The sequence below is a fragment of the Sinohyriopsis cumingii genome, chromosome 12, assembly GCF_028554795.1.
Source record: "Sinohyriopsis cumingii isolate HCF-2022 chromosome 12, ASM2855479v2, whole genome shotgun sequence".
In the NCBI taxonomy this organism is placed as follows: domain Eukaryota; kingdom Metazoa; phylum Mollusca; class Bivalvia; order Unionida; family Unionidae; genus Sinohyriopsis; species Sinohyriopsis cumingii.
This window is the reverse complement of record NC_142972.1, coordinates 2,778,050-2,799,251: the sequence shown is the minus strand read 5'-3', so window position 1 is coordinate 2,799,251 and position 21,202 is coordinate 2,778,050. Positions and strand designations below refer to the sequence as shown.

The following is a 21,202-nucleotide window of genomic DNA, read 5'->3' as shown; positions in this document are numbered from 1 at the left end:
ACCAAATACAATTTGACAGCAAGCATTTGGGCAGCTTTGTCCTGGAAGTTTCAACCAGTGATATAAATGAGCTATCAAATACAGCAACTGTTATTTATAATATAAAACATTTAAACCACTTTGTAAAAACCTTTCAGCTTACTTAGAATGAATTCAGCATAGAGCCTAAAGTTATAAAATGCAAATTATGTCAAATCACCATAAAATGTTTCTGCCAGCACCCATGAACAATGTCTTAAAATGGTTTGACAGTATGTTTCTGTTCATTTTCATGGAGGGGAGATGTATTGTTTTTATTCTGTCCATCTGTCCATTGGTTTGTCTGTTGCATTTGTATTTTAAAAACATTGTCCCAGAAATTAAACCAGAGACCAAACCAGACCAAATTTAATATTGAGATACTGTGAATGGGTTCCAAGACCTGATTTGATTCTAGTGAATGTGACCTTATAGTAATCACCATCTATCCTTCTGCCAGTCCATTCACACATCTTATAATCAGCATAGCTCTGAAACACTTTCACATAATTAGAATGCCTTTTGGTGGTTGGATTGCATATTACATGGAAATGTACCTTTTAAAGGTTTCATCTTTACAGGTCCTATTTTGATGGAGTTATTGCCCTTATTCCATTAAAATTTAAATCATTACTTCAGATTCTTGTAACCAGCATAGCTCATAGACATATTGATCATGTTCTGATGGAATTTGCTGTGAACATTGTCTTATAAACCTAGTTGTACCTGTTGTGGGTTTTGTCTCATCAGTGCTATTTTTGATAGAGTTATAGCCCTTGACTATTAGAGTAAATCTTGACATTTGATGTTGCTGTCACCAGCATAGCTCTGTTACCCTTGTACATAATTAACTGGATGCCATTTGATAGGTGGATTGCAAGTTACATATAGATGTGACTTTAAAAGGTTTTGTCTTTCCTGTTCCAGTTTTAATGGAGTGATTGCCTTTTTTCCACCTCTGCAGATCTATGCAACCAGGATCTATCTTAGGAAACATTTAGCATATTCTGATGCAGTTTTGTGTTTACATTGTCTCATAGCCCTAGATGTGTCATTTGTGGGTTTTGTCATGTAAACTCCATTTTGGAGAGAGTTATGGCTCTTGACAATTACCATCATATATTCACTTCAGATGTTATTTTTAGCCAACAAAGCTGTGCAATATTTGGACATAACTGGATGCCATGTGGTAGGTTAAGTCATATTACATGTAATGGATTGCCTATCATATCTCATACTTTTAAAAATTCCCACTTTCAGGTCCAATTATGATACAGATGTTGTCCTTTTCCTGTCTGTATTAAATTTTCACTACAGTAGATCCTAGTAAACAGCATACAGTATTTCATGTTATTTTTCGTACCCTTTAATTTTTCGTACACCATTAAGCCATAAAATAATTAAATCTATCATATTTTTTTGTACACAAAACGTCATACTTTTTTTGTCATCCTTTAATTTTTTGTACATTAAACAGTGTATTATGAAGATTTACTTTTGCCAAAGTGATAAAAATGTACTGCCCTTTAAATTTGACAGCTAAGAATGAAAGATAAAAATCATTGTTTTGTTGCATTTTTATTTGTCTATTATTTTTATTTCATTTTGTTAAAATTGAAGACAGGTTCCCATTTCAAATGCTTCAAAAATATACATCAGTTTGATTTACATCAAATGACCAGGGTATTGTTTTGCTAAGCAAGTTATCAATAGTGATTAACTTTGGGCACATTCTTAACTGAGGCATTGAATAGTTTATAATCATGCATGTAGGTCATTGATTTCTTTTATTATTGTATTTCACTACATATTTTTATGTTTTTTATTTGCATCATGTTTCAGACGGCATAAGAAAAATACTGATGTATCACTTAATATGCAAAATGACTAGTTTATTCTTTGCCGAGTATATTTGTATATGAGAAATATCAATACTTGTTTCCTCAATGAAACACAAACCGGAATTATCTGTTATCTTCACATAAATATGTAACTGAGGTGTCTAATAATGAAAAAAAAGAAGAAGAAAAAAAACTGAAGAAATATTCACCAATTATAAGTGTAGAAAGCCCTTTGCTCAGCTTACTTGGAAAGGGCAACTGTTTTGTTAACCGAGAATATATTCACATTCATCACATTGCCTTTCTTTTGTCTTTTGTGTCGGCGAGAAAATATAATGATTGATGTTTTTGTTCTGTTGTTGTCATTACAATATATACCACTATACATTAACAGCTGGACAACATTGTTGATGAGTACTCTTTATTACATCAGTCAGTGTAACAAAGAAACGCATGCATTTGAAAATGAGTTCGGAAGCGATTTGAGTTTATTTATCCAGACCACTGGGCAGTTAATCTTATTGTCTCGATATAGTAATGCAGTAAAAACTATAAAAACCCAGTTAGTTTTGATCATAAATGCAAAAGCCATTGACTAGAGGTAGCATAATTCAGCTTTCAAAATTTATTTTTTGAAGTGAATGTTACTAGTATAGGTAACACATCATTGGCTATGTGACTGATAGAAATAATGTTTGATTTATTTATTTGGTAAAGATAACATTTTTGTCAGAAACAAGCATTATAGAGAATTTGTGTTTATTTGCTCATGTTAGTGTTTGCATTTTCCATATCATATAGTTCTCGTTAATCATTTTTACAACAGAAAACTGCACAGATCATGAAATGAGGACAGCAACAACAATATTTATTATTTCTAAAGACTGAGAACAATGCTTCTTTCAACCCATTTTGAACTGACCTCTTGGATTTTAGGAGAATACTCTACTGGCTACTTAGCAAACCTATTTCTTTAAAATCAGTATTGAGGATAGGGTGGCTTTATGCTAAAAAAACCCACCATAAATATGAAATGCTTAATTCCCATATAAATAATGGGCTAAATCAAACATTTCTGCTTGCAATGATAAACATATTATATGGACAGCATTGAAATTGTGTGATGACACTATTGAAAACTACTATGAATCAGTGAATATTTTTTTCCCAAATGGCAAAATAATTTATGAATATCTGAAAAACATTATTGTTAACTTTCAGTTGCCAAAGTCCAGTAGTAATTGACTTTTAATTATAAGTGTTGTAATTGAAATTAGTGTACCAGAAGTGTGAGAGAACTGGGGGCTTCAGGCCCAGCAGCTTGATTGAGAGTTTGATTGCCTTATAATTGGATTCCAGCTGAGTGACTCTGAAGTAGCTAATGGCCATTTGGCAATAGCTCTGAGATCATGAAATTAGCTCAATGTTGGATTAACAATTAACATAGATCAGCTACCAACTGATTACATCTATTTCTCACTTTAAGCCGGAATTCAGATCCAATTTTGATCAGACTCGGAATGCATATTTTTAAGGTGATTTTGCATCACATTGGCTGAGCTTGTTGCCATTCTGGATGCTGGGCTGATATGATCAGTATCTGCCACAAACTTAATAGCTCATGTTATCAGTGCCTATTAACTCATTAACCCTTGAGCCAAACAGCTAGGCATTCCCCAGCAGCATACGTGCTGAGATCGCCCAGAGCAGTGTTGGCCTTACCAGTGCCTGTATCCCTGAGACTTGCTGAGAGTACTTGGCTTGCATCTTTTTACAGAAGGAAACTACTTGCAATAAATGTTATTTTCTTATTTATGTTCGTTTTAATTAAGCTAAACTTTGGCACAGCAGTTCTCAATAAAATTACTTACATAATGTTATAAATTTCATGCTACATGCAGAAATAAAACTCATCCATAAAGATGAAATAAATGGTTTTCTTACCAATTTGTTTCTCTTGCCATGAATAATCCATAAAATCCATTATGAATTCACACTGAATAATTAACACTATCAACACATGAAATTCATTCCATTTTATGTACACAGAAATTCTACTTGTCTTCTCTCTTGCAAAGTTAACCTTGTGTGAATACTCTGCCAGTCTGTCAAGTAAAAGTCTACGCCCAGTGGCTGATTCTCGTGATTTTAATAATTTTCTAATCTAAAATATTTCCACTATTTTTGCCGCTATCCAAGTAAAAGAATAAATTGTCCCTTTGTTCAACAATGTTTATCTATGTAAGCTAAAATTTTATTGGTTACAATGACTGCATAATTAGAAAATGGCTTGAAATCAACCAGTGGTTTGTGCCGATTTAACTCGTTGTGCGGGATACAGGCCTAGACTAATACTGCTACTCAGACTCAGCACTTGGGAAACAAAGCTAGGTAAACTGTGCCATGTTATTGTGGCACATGGGAGATGAGGTACTCTAGTGTGACGAGTTATAGAGGTGGCAGGGGTTATGAGTTAATGAGGTGATCATGCATGCATCTGGCTGAGCATGTTATCATTCTAAAGAATGTATTTCTTGTCACAAACTTGGTAAATAGGCTTGACATGCATGCATCTGGCTGCGCATGTTATCATTCTAAAGAATGTATTTCTTGTCACAAACTTGGTAAATAGGCTTGACATGCATGCATTTGGCTGAGCATGTTATCATTCTAAAGAATGTATTTCTTGTCACAAGCTTGGTAAATAGGCTTGACATGCATGCATTTGGCTGAGCATGTTATCATTCTAAAGAATGTATTTCTTGTCACAAACTTGGTAAATAGGCTTGACATGCATGTATTTGGCTGAGCATGTTATCATTCTAAAGATTGTATTACTTGTCACAAACTTGGTAAATAGGCTTGACATGCATGCATCTGGCTGAGCATGTTATCATTCTAAAGAATGTATTTCTTGTCACAAACTTGGTAAACAGGCTTGACATGCATGCATTTGGCTGAGCATGTTATCATTCTAAAGAATGTATTTCTTGTCACAAACTTGGTAAATAGGCTTGACATGCATGTATTTGGCTGAGCATGTTATCATTCTAAAGATTGTATTACTTGTCACAAACTTGGTAAATAGGCTTGACATGCATGCATCTGGCTGAGCATGTTATCATTCTAAAGAATGTATTACTTGTCACAAACTTGGTAAATAGGCTTGAATCATCAAGATCTTTGACTTGAACAATTACGAGCAAGATTCAAACATAATAATGAGGTGATTTTGCATCTGGTTGGTGAAGTTGCCAAGACAATAATGACTATATTCATCATACTTGTTAAATAGGTTTATGTCATTAAAATATACAATTTTTTTATCATGAGCAAGATCTGTGCAACCTAAGGTGAGTGTATTATGTTGTGATGCAGGTTTATATGTTTCCTAATTTGTTTCTGCACAACAATTCACTTTTTCCACCATCTGTGCTTATCAAACTTCGTAAATTGCCAGCACTTGCTCTGCTGAAGAAGCCTTTTGATTTCTGGACCAAAAGGTAAAGTTCAATGTGACATTAAGAAGAGAGATGGTTTCTGGCCATTGACATAAATTCTTCATCACAATCATGGGAGTTAAAAGGTTATGGGTCAAATTTTCACTGTGACAGAAGAAACACTGTATCTGCATGATAATATTAGTTGTATATCATGGCCATAAATCATGTACATGAATCAAACTTGTAGATGGCCTGGATTTGATGTGAGGAAAAACCCTTTGGATTTGGGGGTCAGAGAATAAGCTCACAGACAAAAAGAAGAAAATTGAGTATTGTACAACAACTTTAGTTCTAGATCACTGACCTGGTCTAAACTTTGTAAATGGTTTCTGTAAAAAAAATTGTTATTCTCAGTCATGTACATTTACCAAAGTTTGTGGATAACTTAACTTGGTGTAAAAGAGAAACCTAATAATTTTGGGATCAAAAGTCAAGGTCACTAACTTTAAGAAGAATTTTTTTTTGTTGGCATAATAACTTTAGCTTTAGATGATATACCTTGACCAAAGTTTGTGAGAGCATGCATTTTAGGAAAGGAATAGGCCTGTAGATATTTTAATCTTAAGATTAAAGGTCAAGGTCATAGTAAGTTTAATAAGAATACCAGTTTCTGCACCACAATAAGTTCAGTTAAAAAGAGCATACTTTGACCAAGGCCATGCTCAACTATTGCCTACCTAAATGTCTAATGTTGATTGGATGGGTGTATTTTATAATGTTCATGGTACTCTTGTAGAGACATTTTTAGATTGTTTTTTTTATTACTTTTGGAATGTGTAAGAAAAGTTTTATTACACTTGCATCATGTGCAAAATATGTAAAAAAAATTATTGAGTTGAAATAGACCAAATTTTATATACCTTGAGTGAAGTCTAAAAGATAACATGTTTGAGTCCATTCTTTTTTTTGAAACTTCAGTATGAACTGAAATGCCCATAAAGGACAAATTTGTAAGTGGTATCTTGTATGTCCTTTGTAGACAGGTTTCACTGTAACTATCATCATGTCCCTTTGCAGTGTTATATATCATCATGTCCCTTTGCAGTGTTGTCTGTCATCATGTCCCTTTGCAGTGTTATTTGTCATCATGTCCCTTTGCAGTGTTATATATCATTTCCCTTTGCAGTGTTATCTATCATCATGTCCCTTTGCAGTGTTATCTATCATCATGTCCCTTTGCAGTGTTATCTATCATCATGTCCCTTTGCAGTGTTATATATCATGTCCATTTGCAGTGTTATATATCATGTCCCTTTGCAGTGTTATCTATCATGTCCTTTTTGTAGTGTTATCTATCATGTCCCTTTGCAGTGTTGTCTATCATCATGTCCCTTTGCAGTTTATATATCATTTCCTTTTGCAGTGTTATCTATCATCATGTCCCTTTGCAGTGTTATCTATCATCATGTTCCTTTGTAGTGTTATCTATCATCATGTCCCTTTGCAGTGTTATCTATCATCATGTCCCTTTGCAGTGTTATCTGTCACCATGTCCCTTTGCAGTGTTGTCTATCATCATGTCCCTTTGTAGTGTTATGTATCATCATGTCCCTTTGCAGTGTTATATATCATGTCCCTTTGCAGTGTTGTCTATCATCATGTCCCTTTGCAGTGTTATCTATCATCATGTCCCTTTGCAGTGTTATCTATCATCATGTCCCTTTGCAGTGTTGTCTATCATCATATCCCTTTGCAGTGTTATCAGCATAAAAAGAATTGTTTTGAGTATTATCACAAATCATTTCCATTATATTATGTATTGGTGAATACATAGTCTTTTGTACAAAATTTTGAATAGTGACTATGTAAATTGTTTAAAGAACCCAGATTATTATTTCATTGCATTTCTGGAGTTTTCATTTCCTTTTCTCAAGCACCAATGTCAGAGAATGACATTAAATATCATACTACGGAGATGGGGTAATTGTTTGGTTTAATGCAAGAATCCTTTTTAGTTAAAAAAGTTTATATGTGGCTTATGTTTGCTGGAGATCGTTCAACTCAGATAACCATTTGCTCAGGCACACATGGACCTCTTACGTTATACAAATGTTACATTTTTCAGCGGGTGACAAAATAATCTGTAGATTCTTGACGGATGACTGTGCCACTCATCTCATGCAATGCACCACTTTGTTGTGTACCCTGATGCATGCCTTACAGGATGGCACTATTACTCTACAAGACTTGGAACTCATTTCATCTGCAAAAGAGATGTTTGTTGAATTTACCAAACACTTGAAAAGTGTTGAAGAGGAGTCACACTTGAAATTTGATGTTGCAAAAGCAATTGCAATTCGGCAGAAAGAAGTTGATTGTTACAAACATCAGACTGAGCAGATAAAGATCCTTTTGAATCTTTGCCAGCACATTCCTTCAGGTAAAATTTTATAAATTATATTTCATTATAGCAAAATCAGATGAGTTATAAATGTTTTAAGACAAACGTTTGAGTAGTGATTATAAAAAATTTCAGAGAATTACTTGTTCATTTTCTAAATGATGAAATAGGTTTTATGTGTATGTGTGTGTGATTTGTATTTTTTAACATAGCTTTAACAATTTTTCAGTTATATTGCTATGATGTTTGCAGTGTTGTAGCTTATAGTGATGTCTAGCACTGGGGCATCATGCTGCAGACATGTAGTATGATGTCCCACCCAGTCACATTATGCTGACACCAGGATGATCAGTCCTAACACTGACCTCTTAATGCTGACCGCCAAGGAAGGCAGATGCTAGTACCATTTTTATAAGTCTTTGGTATGACTCGGCTGGGGTTAGAATCTGTGGCCTCACACATTCAAGGCAGATTCACTAACACCAGAGTGGTGAAATATGTTTTGTAAAACATGATTGGGAAATATGTTTTGTAAAACAGGATTGGGAAATGTGTTTTGTAAAACAGGATTGGGAAATGTGTTTTGTAAAACAGGACTGGGATTGCTTGATGCATAATAGTCTTATTGAAATGAATTCTGGAACAGACCAATGTCATTTTGGATTAAAGGAATTAAGACTTTCAATGTCATTTTGGATTAAAGGAATTAAGACTTTCAATGTCATTTTGGATTAAAGGAATTAAGACTTTCAAATATGAGCATTTCTATCGGACTGTGTACGTCCTTGGAGGGTAAATCTGAATGTTGTTGGGCTTAATGGTACTTTTAACATATTACTGGCCATATCATATTGTGGAAATGTAAACTAAATGCCTTTCCCCAAGGATACACTGAAGTAGCTGGCACAGATTTTCCTGGGTGAGTGTTAAATCCATGACCTTTGGAGTCCAATGCTGTATGAACTGAGCTACCATGGCTTCCTGCTAAAAAAGATATTTTTATTTTAGTTTTAGGTGTCACACACAAATTGGGATTTTACTGCATGGAAAATCAAACAAACCATTGGGCACATTAGTTATTTTTAAAGGCATATTCCACCATTACATCCTTGGTGTTAAGTTTTTTCCATTGTTTTAAGCATTTGTGTTTTTTTGTACCCTGTTTATGTACACCAAGTTAAGTTATTTCATATGCTTGCAGAGAGCAAAATGAAAAAATGTTTTGCCATCTGAAAACATTCAGAAAATACAGTAATATTAAAATGTTGTACTTGACATCATCATTTAATTCATTTTGTCATGACCCTCTGATGACATTTATTTCTAAATAGCACAGTTGATGGTATGAGAGTAGTAGAGTGGTAGAATCAATGGATAAATATAAAACCGTTATAGCCTCACCTGGTAAGACTTTGGTAACACTTAGTGTTGTTACTTTTTCAAATAAGATTCTGTATTAAGTTAATGTTTTCACATGTGAGATACAAGTGGGATGTATAGGATGCAGGTGAGACTACATTCCAATGAACACTTGTTGGAAAAACAAAAGTATTCACTGAGAGATGGAAACTTGGATGTTGTGGTGTAGAATCAGATCTTATCCTCAATAAAATTATGCTATAAAGTATAATAATATTCTCTTTAATTACAGTGGACACTTCAGGTGTGCAGCAAATGTTACAACATCTGTCAGCCTCCCGGTTACGTGTTGTTGACATTTGTGAATTTGCTCATGTGGATTCATTAGAAGACACACAGGCATACAAGCCGCAAATAAAGTCTTTTTTGGTGCCAACAGAAGTATTGATGATACTTGATGCATTAGAATTACGAAATGAAAGCAGAGTTTTCCTCCAGCTGTGGGAAGAAACTTGTAAGAAGACTAAAGTGATTAACCTTGAAGGGTTGATTGCCCACGTTTGGCAACCAGTGAACGAAGAATGGTTTATCATATGTGATGAAATAGATTCTGGGCATATCACATTCAAAAAGTTTGAAAAAAGGCTTGGGAAATTGTCTGAAAATGGTAACTGTGGACCAATTGATGAGGAAATGTTGTTGCTAAACGTTGGTATAAAAACAAGAGCAAGAAGAATAGAGCAGTTGAAACAATACAGACAACTGAGACATTATATTCAGGGTGCTAAAATTATACTGAAGTTTGCAACAGCTTTAGAACTAAAGGGAGATTTTGAAGATGTCAGTTGGATTGCATCTAAGGTGAGACAGATGTACATATACCTTGAATTTTATCTATTCAGCTACATCTTGTAATACACAATATTCGGAACCCATCAAGAGCTTTTCCTGTCTTTTTCAGCATTTGTACACATTATGTTGATGTATGAGTCCTGTGATTGACTTTAAAAATCTAATTTGAAAGCTGAGTTTAAATAGTCATATATTCATTTGACTGTATTTTGTTGTATTTTGATGCATCGTCCATAAGTAAGCAATTTATCCCAGTAATTTCAGTTTACGGAAATGAATAGATGTACATTTTGCTACCCAAATTTTGCATTCAGAACCATCCATCCTTATTGCCTTTTCTGTGTTTTAGTTTAATGAAATGGACCCAATCTCATTAGTTCAACTGGTCCCACATTTTATTATTGATTGCCATGAAACTTTGTAAATATTATGGCTATCAGCTGAAGATTCAGTGATAAATCCAGAATTTTGTGTGTGCTTTATAACTTACAGGTGAATGCAGTGATTGACAGAATCTTGTGAACCCAACTATTCTCACAAATTAAAACTGATTGCCATGAAACTTGGGAAATGTTATGATCATTATGTGCATGTTTATAAATAACTGTATTTTTTAGCTATGGTTATTTCCCTTTTTCAGTAGGAACCTAATATAGCGTATGACAGAATATCACAATTTTTAAAAGAGTGTCATTCAAGCTTTCTATGTTTCGATTGTCATTTGAAGATGTGCAGATCAACAAATTACAGTTCTTCTGTAATTTTTATTATAGTTATTACACTTTTACTCTTGTAGCTGTATGCAGTGTATTACAGAATCTTGCAAATGTAATTAATCCCATCGTTTTGATATCAGTAATACCATGCCTGTAATTAATCCCATCGTTTTGATATCATTAATACCATACCTGTAATTAATCCTATTGTTTTGATATCATTAATACCTGTGGCTATTGTTTAACTGGTACTTTTCAAAATGGAAAAATACTCTGTCTGATTGACAAGATTTCATCTTCCCATTAGGGTGACCCATTGCCCCGGGGACACCTGAATTTTTGTTGTACATGCATAATCCTTCATTCTTTTCTGACTTGCTTGGCTATAGTGTATGCGTTGTAGATGTCCAAGAAGATTTTCTGCGGATTAGTGTCGGAAATTTTCCATGTTTGTTGTGTATGTTCTTCATAGACATTTGGATTTCATCCCTGATTGAGTTTTTGTTCAGTTTAATTAAGATATCTTTGAGAGTTACTTGCATTTGTAACATCTGTAGACATCATGTATGGCTTTGCATTTTATCCGGTTTTTTTCCCTTTACAGGGCATTAGTGATTAGTGATTAGAGAAAAACTAGTTTATTTGTGCATTTTTCTAGCTGGGATAAGTATTTGTGTGAAATTATCCCTATATGTGCATAATTGAAGTCCACAAGTTCTCATTATTTCGTATTATTGTTCATTTTGAGTCATTGTTACTCCTTACTCTCGACTCAAGTCAAAACTGAACACATTACTCAAATTAATTGCCAGTAAATAACTTTTTTATATAAAAATGATAGAAAATCATCATTTTATATGATAGCCTACTTGTTATTTTCTGACCTTGCAAATTACATTTTTCCACTTACAAATTGCAAGCTTGTGAGTGAGGTTTTTGAGGGTTGCCCACTTGTGTATGATCAGGAATTCCAGTTTAGGACAATGATCTGGAATATATTGTTTGACTGTTATCTTACATCACATAACTTTCTACCATAAACACAATGTACACAAAATGACAAAACCTGTGGATTCCTTTAATCATTTGGTCATGATTTCATATCAATTAAGTAAACAATAAGTGCAATACATTTACATAATAATAATAAAAGTTAAACCCAGTTAGTTTAAAAATGAATCTCCCTTGAGGCCATTATTTATATACAAATATTTTGAAGTAAATAATGCTGGAACAAATGTGCAAAGTGAACAGCAGAGTGAAGAAAGTAAAGAGTGAAGTGGAATTTCTGATAGAATGGAGGATGATAATTCTAAAATGGTGCCAGATGCAAGATTAGGTGAACCATGAAAGAAAAGAAAGAAAAAAAACAGAATATGAAATCTTGGTTGTTACAACACAACACCAAGGTGCTTATACAACTCAAGGAGGCATCATTTGAGGATTTCATTTTCAGTAGATCCTATACAGAGCAGAGCAGTAAGAAAGAAAGACAGATGTTTAAGTGTTGGGTAAATCATAAATAATGGCAATTCCATCCTCCATCTCCATTTTATTGAACTACCCTCATGTTTTAGCGAAGAGGTGTTGGAGTGGAGATCCCCTCCATCAGACAAAACCCTAGCAGCATCTCTGGAAGGACTCCTGTGTTGGGAATTTTGTCATGTCATTGTTTCTTGTTGAAGACTGTATAAAGGTTGGATTTCATTTTGGTTTTGTCAAAGGAAATACTGAGGTCACCTCTCCTGCTTTGAAATTATGAACATGCATTTTCTGATCAATTTCACTGAGTAATTCTAGTTCATCTGTGCATGCATGGACTCTTATTGTCCATTTGTGGGATCTGAATGATATAGATAGGCAATATAGTTTGACAACACTTTCTCATTACCATGTTACATTAATCAAGGTACTGTACATGGCATTTACTTTAAGAAAAACAGGGGTGAAGTGTTTAATCTTGGTTAGCAACTGTAAACCCTTTCATTATGTGTCTAATATGGTCATTATGTATTAGATTGTTTTCAGCATCCACAGTTTATCGTGAATGTGACAAAATGCCATGATGTATTTTTGTAAGAAAGATCTATCATTGCTGCAGATAATCTTTATCTTCTGGTGGACTGTTGTAATCAGAATAGTTTTAGTGTTTAATTCATTCGATTATGCCTTTACCAGGTTCCCAAATCAGGGTACCTTGCAAGTTAGTTTGTAGTTGAGCTAAGGAGAACCGTGCAGATGAGGGACATCATCAACATAGAGAGCTGTTGTTGTAACACTGTTTTATAAGGAAAGATGAAAATCACTGATAAACGTTCGAAGCATCAGGAGACCTAGTACTGAACCCTCAGCAACAACATAATTGTACAAGTTGATCTCTTTTGAGCATTTTATTTATTGTAAATGTTTGGTACCTCCATGGGGGATAAGATGTAAAGCATATTTTTACTTTCTTCCCACATTTGTAAATTTGGAGTTTCTCAAGGAGAATTTGATGGTCAACAGAGTCAAATGTTTTTGTGAAATCTAAAATGCACATTGAATTTATTTGTGTGCTTGACCTTTGTCCATGATTGAATCTCAGTGCGTACCTTCTTTTGTCATGTTTTTAAGTTATAAATAGGTTGTTTACTGATATTTGAGTTCAGGACATTGGTTTTTCCATTGGAAATTCTATGCTCTACCAGATTTATGTCAGTTTGTTTGCTAAAATTTAAGTAAACAGACCTGACATTATTTTAGAAAATTGATGGAAATTTCAATTCAAAATGACCTAAGTCCAGAGCATTTTGTTGTGTCATAGGTCAGGTGACAGTCTGTATATGAAAGAAGACCAAGTGAGTAATTGTTCATTCCTACTTTAAGTTCAGTCTCTGGAACCATTGTTAGTTGTGTTCAGAGGAATCATTTACAAAGTGCTGATTCACTTTGACTAAACACTATATTGGGATTATTGTGAATTCGTTCAAAGACTTTTAAGTTTTTTGAGAAAAGTAATAGAAATGTTAGTAGAAGGAATTCTTTGATCCCCTGCTTGAGACCCCTGGGGCCAAAAAATAATATCCACTTATACATGTTCACCATTCGAACAAGTACCGAATTTCAAATCTGGGTTTTATAAGTAAATTGCATAAAAGAGGTAAGAACAAATTAAAAGTATAAAAATATTCGAAGTGCATATTTTTTAAAAAGGCATAGGGATATTTAATTGATTGTAGAATTATTTGAAAAATGCAGCATACATTTTTTATGTTTTCAATGGAATTCACCCTTATATATGTTCTGTCAACCTTTTGGTTCCACGTTCTAAACTTTTGCTCAAAAGCAAAGTCTTCAGAAACAGAAAATCAATCTGGGAGTATTGTAGAACACCAATATCACATAGCAACAGACAAGTGTAAGGGGTGAGTTTATTAGCTGTAAACAATTGAATCAGCAAAATGCCAATTGGGGGCAAAATAAGCTTATTACATACAGCATCAAATCATTTTAGTGGCAGTCAGAATGTTATGAATCATGATATTAATCTATACTGGATATTTAAAATAAAATGTAAAATTATATTCATTACATCATACAGTCTATATACAACTGTAGTTATGTTTTAGTTAATGGATGGCTGATTTATCTTTATTCAATTATCTTTTTATCTCTTAGGATAAACATGGAGAAACAAAAATGAAAGATTTTGACAAAAGTCTAATGCAGACATGTGAGCTCCTGAAGGAAATGACCGTAGAAAGATCCACTTGTCTTAGTGCTCTTATCAACAGCAAGAAACTTCTAGAGTGGTTAAGATTACACATGAAAGGTAAAGAAGAAGAATAGATTTTATTTTGAGAACTTAACCCAGTTTTAATGCTCAGTTGTGGATACCATTATTACAGAATGGATAGATTTGTATAAACATTTACGGAAGATGTTAAAAGCACATACATGTCAACTCTCCCGCCGGGAGTAAAAACTCCTGATTTTTGGGGTTGCTCCACATCTACCTCCCAATTTCCTAACATTTTCCGATTTTTGCAGAGAATTCCTGACTATTACGTTATGTCTGTTGATTTTCTTTCTTCTACAAAATCCTACATCAGTATCATATACAATCCACTGAAGCCAAATTGTTCTATTTTATCACACATGAATATTGTTGTCATGAAATAATTATCACACTACAAATTATTTTTTCTTCAGTAAACAGAATGTTTAAACATTATTCATGTTGATTTATGAATTGTTTTAATCTACTAAAATCAGAAAATAAACCACACAAAAAAATTGTCAGATATTAGTTTTAATCTCTTGATTGCTATCTATGATGCTATAGCATCTCCAGTTCCACCAAAGAAACTTACATGAGTGAACACCTGGCATTACTATACCGTATATACAGACTTTAATTTCCATCATTAAATTAGAAGAAGTAATGAAGAAACATGGCATGCAGCTTACTTTCCCTTTTCACAAGATAAGTGCAGTGGTATGGATTAACTGTTAGTCACTCTGGTTTTCTTGCTTGTTTACTTAAGACTAACCTTTAGCTATTGTGCAGTTTGGCCACAGCTGACCAGAATATGCAAAAAAGGCAAGTCCAGAGACCTGACACTTACTTCTTAATGCTGAGTGCCTTAGTGAGGCACCTGTTAGTACCATTTTTATAAGTCATTGGTATGACATGGCCAAGGTTCAAACCCATGACCTCCTGCATCTGAGGCGAATGCACGAACCACAAGTGGGGTAAAATAAGACACATCACGGGGAGAAATGGTGTGTCCTTTGAGAATCTGACACATATTGGACCTCGAATATTAGTAAATAACTAGTAAAAATGAGGCTTAAAAATTACCGTGAAAAACCTCCCAATGTTAGGTCCCAATCTCCTGATTTTTTATATTCAGTCTCCCTACTTGGCTTTTGAAAAGTTGACAAGTATGGAAGCATTGTTTAATAATAATAATAATAATAACAGTAATAACAATAGTAATAATAATAATAATAATAATAATTATTGTTGGGGGTGGGAGTTAACGCAATTCCTCACCTCTAGGATGGACCTGGGAAATCCAGGTAAGAACCACCAAGCCATGGGAAGCTACTGGCAAGCTTTCTCACATAGCTACATTAGCTGGGCTTGAGACCAATGAAGCTATGTGAACATGAGATGGCAGAAATCAGTAATGGTGAGACATGAGATGGCAGAAATCAGTAATGGTGAGTGCTTTAGACCATTTGGGGTTTCAATAATAAAAATAAAAATAATAATAATAATAATAGTAATAATAATATCAGTATTTAAAGAGGGTGACATGAAAATAACTATTTACAAACAAACACATCTTCCCATACATACTAAAATACATTATGACTAGAAGGATTTAACTGCATATATACATTTTTGTTTCACCTCTCCAATAGCTATGTTTTGAAATGATATTCAGTTATAGATATTAGTTAGTGATCACTTACGCTTAGATATACCCTTAGGTTATTCTTCAAAAATGTGGAATTTAGCAAAGTTAACATCAATATTATACTTTGTCATGAAATATTGTTAGGTACAAAAGTATGGAGATGTTTATACACTGAGTGCTTTGTATATATGTAAGACATTTTATAATACATACTTTCATAAATGTGCTAATATAAAAGATGCCAAAACAAGTATTATATTTGAAGAATGACATGTGATAGATCCTAGAACACAATCTTGTACTTATATTTTTCTTGTTGTTTGTTAATACATAGGTATGAAATACTACATGTATATTTTTTCAAAAAATTGAACTGAATCAGCAGATTGTATGTGAGCAGGAAGTGATTTCCATATTTTACCCCCAGAATACTTAAGACTTCCTTTGAATTGTTCAATGCAGGTTTTGGTAATTCTAATTTTTAAAAAAATCTTATGTTATATTATAGGGAGAAGACATTTTTGTGGAATAACTTAATCATGTACTCAGGAACAACATCTTTGATACAAATAAAAACCAGAACAGGTTTCAAAAAATCTCTTGTCTATTCTTAACCATTTCAATTTTGTGAACAACTTGGATGATGATGATGGTGATGATGCATCAGTGTGGACATCAAGAATCAACTGAGCTGCTCCTTTTTAAAGCATGTGAATTCCATCAAGTTGGGAACTAGTACAATTTCCTGATATTGGAAGTATATAAGAATCATATTTAAGAATTCTGGAATCATTTGACAGTTACTTTTTTATTCTTCTAATCAATGAAATTTTAGATGTGAGTGACCTACTCATAGTTACTTGTTTTTCCCACTTCAGACTTCTGTCAAAAATTACTCCTAATAGCTTCTGATATTTTACATTTTCAACTGCCTTATTATCAATGTACAGTGATATATCTTTCTCCTTTAACTATGCAGGTTTTTTAGATGTTGCCATAAGAATGTGTTTTTGTTTTTGATTTGCTTTTTACCATCTTATTTTATTTTGACGACTCCTCAGTTGATTTTAGGTCTGAACATAGTTTGCATTCCAGGGTATAGACACTGCTGTTTGATGAAGAAATTGTTGCATCATCTGGAAACATGTCAATATTTGTATTTGTATGTTTAGTACAGAATGAAAAACCATTGATAAATAAAATAAAGAGAAGGGTTCCCAGTACAGAGCCTTGTGGAACACAGTGCCTTATAACAGGGGATAGAGTGAACATTTCCCATACAGATTTGTTGCTTCCTGTCACATAAATATAAATTAAACTAATTTGTTTGTGTAGTCATGAAATCTGCATGAATGTAGTTCACATATCATGGAAACTAGATCAAAGGCTTTTTTAAAATCTAGAAGTATGATTTCAGTTAGGTTGCCATTGTTCATTTCTTCAATCCATTGATTAGTTATGATTAGTTAATTTGTGTGAGCTGTTTGACATGAATGTTGTTTATGGGAAAGGGAAAAGATATAAGAGTAGTTATAAACTTGCTTTGCTAAATGTTTTTGAATTTTTTTTATATATAACCAGTAGTATAGAAATAGGTCTGTAATTTCCAGGGTCAGTGATTTCCTTATGCATACATTTCTCTAAATTATGTAATTGCACTGGTTCAGTGATCTATTGTAGTTCATTTAAGATGGAACTTCTTTTCTAAAAGATCTTGTTAAACTCATTCAGATTGGTGGCTTTTTATTCAGGGTATGAAACTATTGAGGATGTTTGTGAATGGCATGATATGGATGAGGATGACATTAAAATTGTATAGATTCTCTTGTCTTTTTAATCTTTATTAAACTGTCTTTCCATCTGTCTGCTTGTTTGTCATTGTGAATGGAAAAATTTGTTAAAACACCTATGCTCATTTTTACAGGAGGTCTGAAGGAACTGAAGGTATTTGTACAGTTGGCCAGCATCTCAGCAGGGGAGGGGGACATGGAAATTGCAAAGGTCAACTGTCTCCAAGCAGCTACTGGATATGCTCCCCTCATTTTTGACCTTGATGAGGGTTCTGGGTACAAGACCTTACTTGAAAAATGCAGAATGGTGTGGGATGCATTAAAGGATGATCCAGAATTGCCCAAAAAACTTGTAAGTTTATTGCATTGTATTTTGCCTCCACTGCCATGGCAGGGTCAACCATGTCACCCATTTCTAAAGAATTTTCAATTTGCCTGCAGAAAAAACCAACACAGGCTCAGAACTAATAAGCTTGAAAAGAAATAATATATTGTACATGGCATTCAGTATCCAGGAACTGAAAGATGGTAAAGATATTCAAGATAGGCCATTCATTTACCTCTTTTCTCTCCTTTCCTCCCCCCTCCCATCTCTCTCCCACATGCATACACTTACACATACACACACACACAAACACACACATCTATGAACATAAATTAAATATGCATATAAAACAGCTTCAGGAAACAGTGAAATGATGTAAAAGAGGAATGATATGATGAAATAATCTAAGTAATGTCTTATGGGCAAATTTAATCTGTTATGTACACTTACCATAATCTACATTGTGTGCTTAACTTTTGTCCATGATTGTAAATGGTACAGAAAGTTTACATAGCATTTGAATTCAAAGCAGGTTTTATTTACAAGCAAACTGGATTTTACCTGTTGGATTTCCTTGATAAACAAATTCCTGTTTTAGATCAGTCTGTTTGAATTCATTTGTGATGAGAGCTTACAGTTGTTTATCAAATCAGTTGCAATTTGAGAGGAATTATTTATTTAAAATATTCATTGGAATTACTCAAGTGCTCATTACTTTTGGATTAATACATTACTGTTTTGTGAACTCGTTCAAAGACAATTTGCATTGTATCATTGGGTTTTATCAAGACATTCAAGACTATTGGAATTCATTCAGAATATTCTATAATTTTGGACTTGTGGTGCAACATTTAAGATCATTTGGAATTTAATTCATAATATTGTAAGTGTCTCTTAAATTATTGTGTTATATGGTAGATTTGCTTGTTGGTTTCACTTTTTTTCTGTTAGATATTTTATGACCTAGAGTTGTAACAAATCATGTAAGCATCCTGTTGAAAATGCGGTATTTTAACACAAAGTGCAAATTTAGATCACTTCTATGAAACACGTTAGCTGTTGCACTGTTCCTGTTGTTGGTGTTGGAATTGGTGTCTGCACAGATTGAAGCTTATATATCATCATAGAATTCCAGCTGTTCTTTCTTCCTAGGTCTCTGGCAGCAGTTTGGAGTAGGCTTCATAGCAGAGTGGAGGTGGCTACTTTGGTGCAAACTTGTCCATTATTTTGTTATTCTTGTTGTGGGTTTAATGCTATTTTTCACACATGATAGTCAGTACATGGCAGCCAGTATTGCTAGTGGAGGAAGAATCCAGGAGAAAACTGGCAAGAACCACCACCCCATGGGAAGCAACTGCTTTCTAACATACCCACATGTCCTAAACTAGAAATTTGAACTCATGCAGACAGGTGAGATGGCAGTGATTGGTTAAGGTGAACACTTTAGACCACGCAGCCACCTGGAATCCCTTCATTAGTTATACAGTCAGGGTTATTATGTTTAGTTTAGTTTTTTTGCTTCCTTTATAAATACTGTTATACCTGGAATCTTGGCCCTTGGTAAGGTGTAGTATCTTGATGTGGAATACTACATATATAGATCACTGTCACCTATATTTCATGCTTTGCTGACTTTGATTAAATTTTGTAGATTACATTGTTTTCTCAAGCTCTGTTATGATAGATAAAGCTATTTGATTTTATTTATTTCTGTTAGTACTACATCCATACCACAATAGAAGATCATTGTGACCTACATTGCACATTTTACTGGCTTGGGTAATTTTCTACCATTAGCTTAAGACAGCTGTGTATATTTTTGCATGCTGTTTATATATTTGTGATATTAGTTTCATGAAAGTAGAGGGGATGCATCTTGATGAGTTGTAAATCCTCAGCACAAAAGTAGGTCACTGAATCCCATACTTCATATTTCACTGCCCTGTGTTCAGTCTCAAGTTCTGTTCATTCCAGAATCATCAAACCAGTGATTACATGCATTACTATTAGTACCACAACCTTACATGAATTGTTGGTATGCTGTATGCACACTATTCTACATAGAATGATGAAATGTGGTGACTGGATCTGATCTTGATAAGTTCTACATTTTTTATGTTTTAAAAGTTCATTTCATGAGTGCTGCTTATTTTATGGTCATAAAGGTCATTAATTGGATGCATCTCTGTTAACACTATATCCTTAAAACCAATGCAGTTCACTGTAACCTACTTTTTATGCTTTACTAACATGGGTTAAAAAAACTGTTTAGGATAGCACTGATTCATTCATGCTAGACCTATATAGATCCTAGCCTAGACAGAAAGTCCTTTCTGACCATTGCAGTTACATGATGGAATAAATATGTTTATTCACTGGCAAATTATGTTTGTAAGTATACCTTATACTAGGTAGATTACCCTCAACAGGTGAAGTTTGTATTGTATATGTGAATGAGTATAGGGATTAGGTATGTGGATTGCATGTTTTTCTATGAGGCTTCACCTATAGTAGTTAATTAAGGTAATTTTAATGCAGGAACTTTGCACTAGTGGTTGTTACTCCAAGGTTGCTTGAAGCATGTGACTTTCACCAAGTAAAATATGGCTTCTACCATTGGGCAATGATAATAGTTTCTAAAGCAGATGTAAAAAAAAAAATGATTTTTAAATATTTTTAATACAAAACAACATTAATTTGCTTTTTTATTACTTAATGCCTGTACATTTATATTGTAGAGAAAATGTTCCTATTATTATATTATGTCTTTTATGTCCTGTCATAGTAAGTAGGTAGGTGGGTGGGTAGTTAAGCTGTCTCACACACAATATGTAGCAACAATACTGGCTATATGGTGCCAATTAAAAGTTTAAATTTTTAATTTTCATATGATGAAAACGTTTATTGTAATGATACAAGACTTCTGAACAAATCATTAGTTAGAAAAGTGGTCAGTATTACTTGAGTCTGAATTTATTCTCTGCATGATAATGTTTACAAGGTATACAGGAGACTAGTATAAGTAAAGGTGAGTTATGTAATTGTTGAT

General features: G+C 33.6%; 1 protein-coding gene across 1 annotated transcript in view; it reads left to right on the top strand.

Annotated features, from left to right (window-relative positions):
- The window catches only part of LOC149785920 (E3 ubiquitin-protein ligase rnf213-alpha-like), a 427,433-nt gene that overhangs the window by 65,466 nt on the left and 340,765 nt on the right, over positions 1–21,202 (top strand). The window contains exons 13-16 of the mRNA XM_089978087.1: positions 7,526–7,742; positions 9,355–9,923; positions 14,288–14,441; positions 17,963–18,180. Coding sequence (XP_089834213.1) covers positions 7,526–7,742; positions 9,355–9,923; positions 14,288–14,441; positions 17,963–18,180 — 1,158 coding nt within the window. The remainder of the gene's footprint in view (positions 1–7,525; positions 7,743–9,354; positions 9,924–14,287; positions 14,442–17,962; positions 18,181–21,202) is intronic.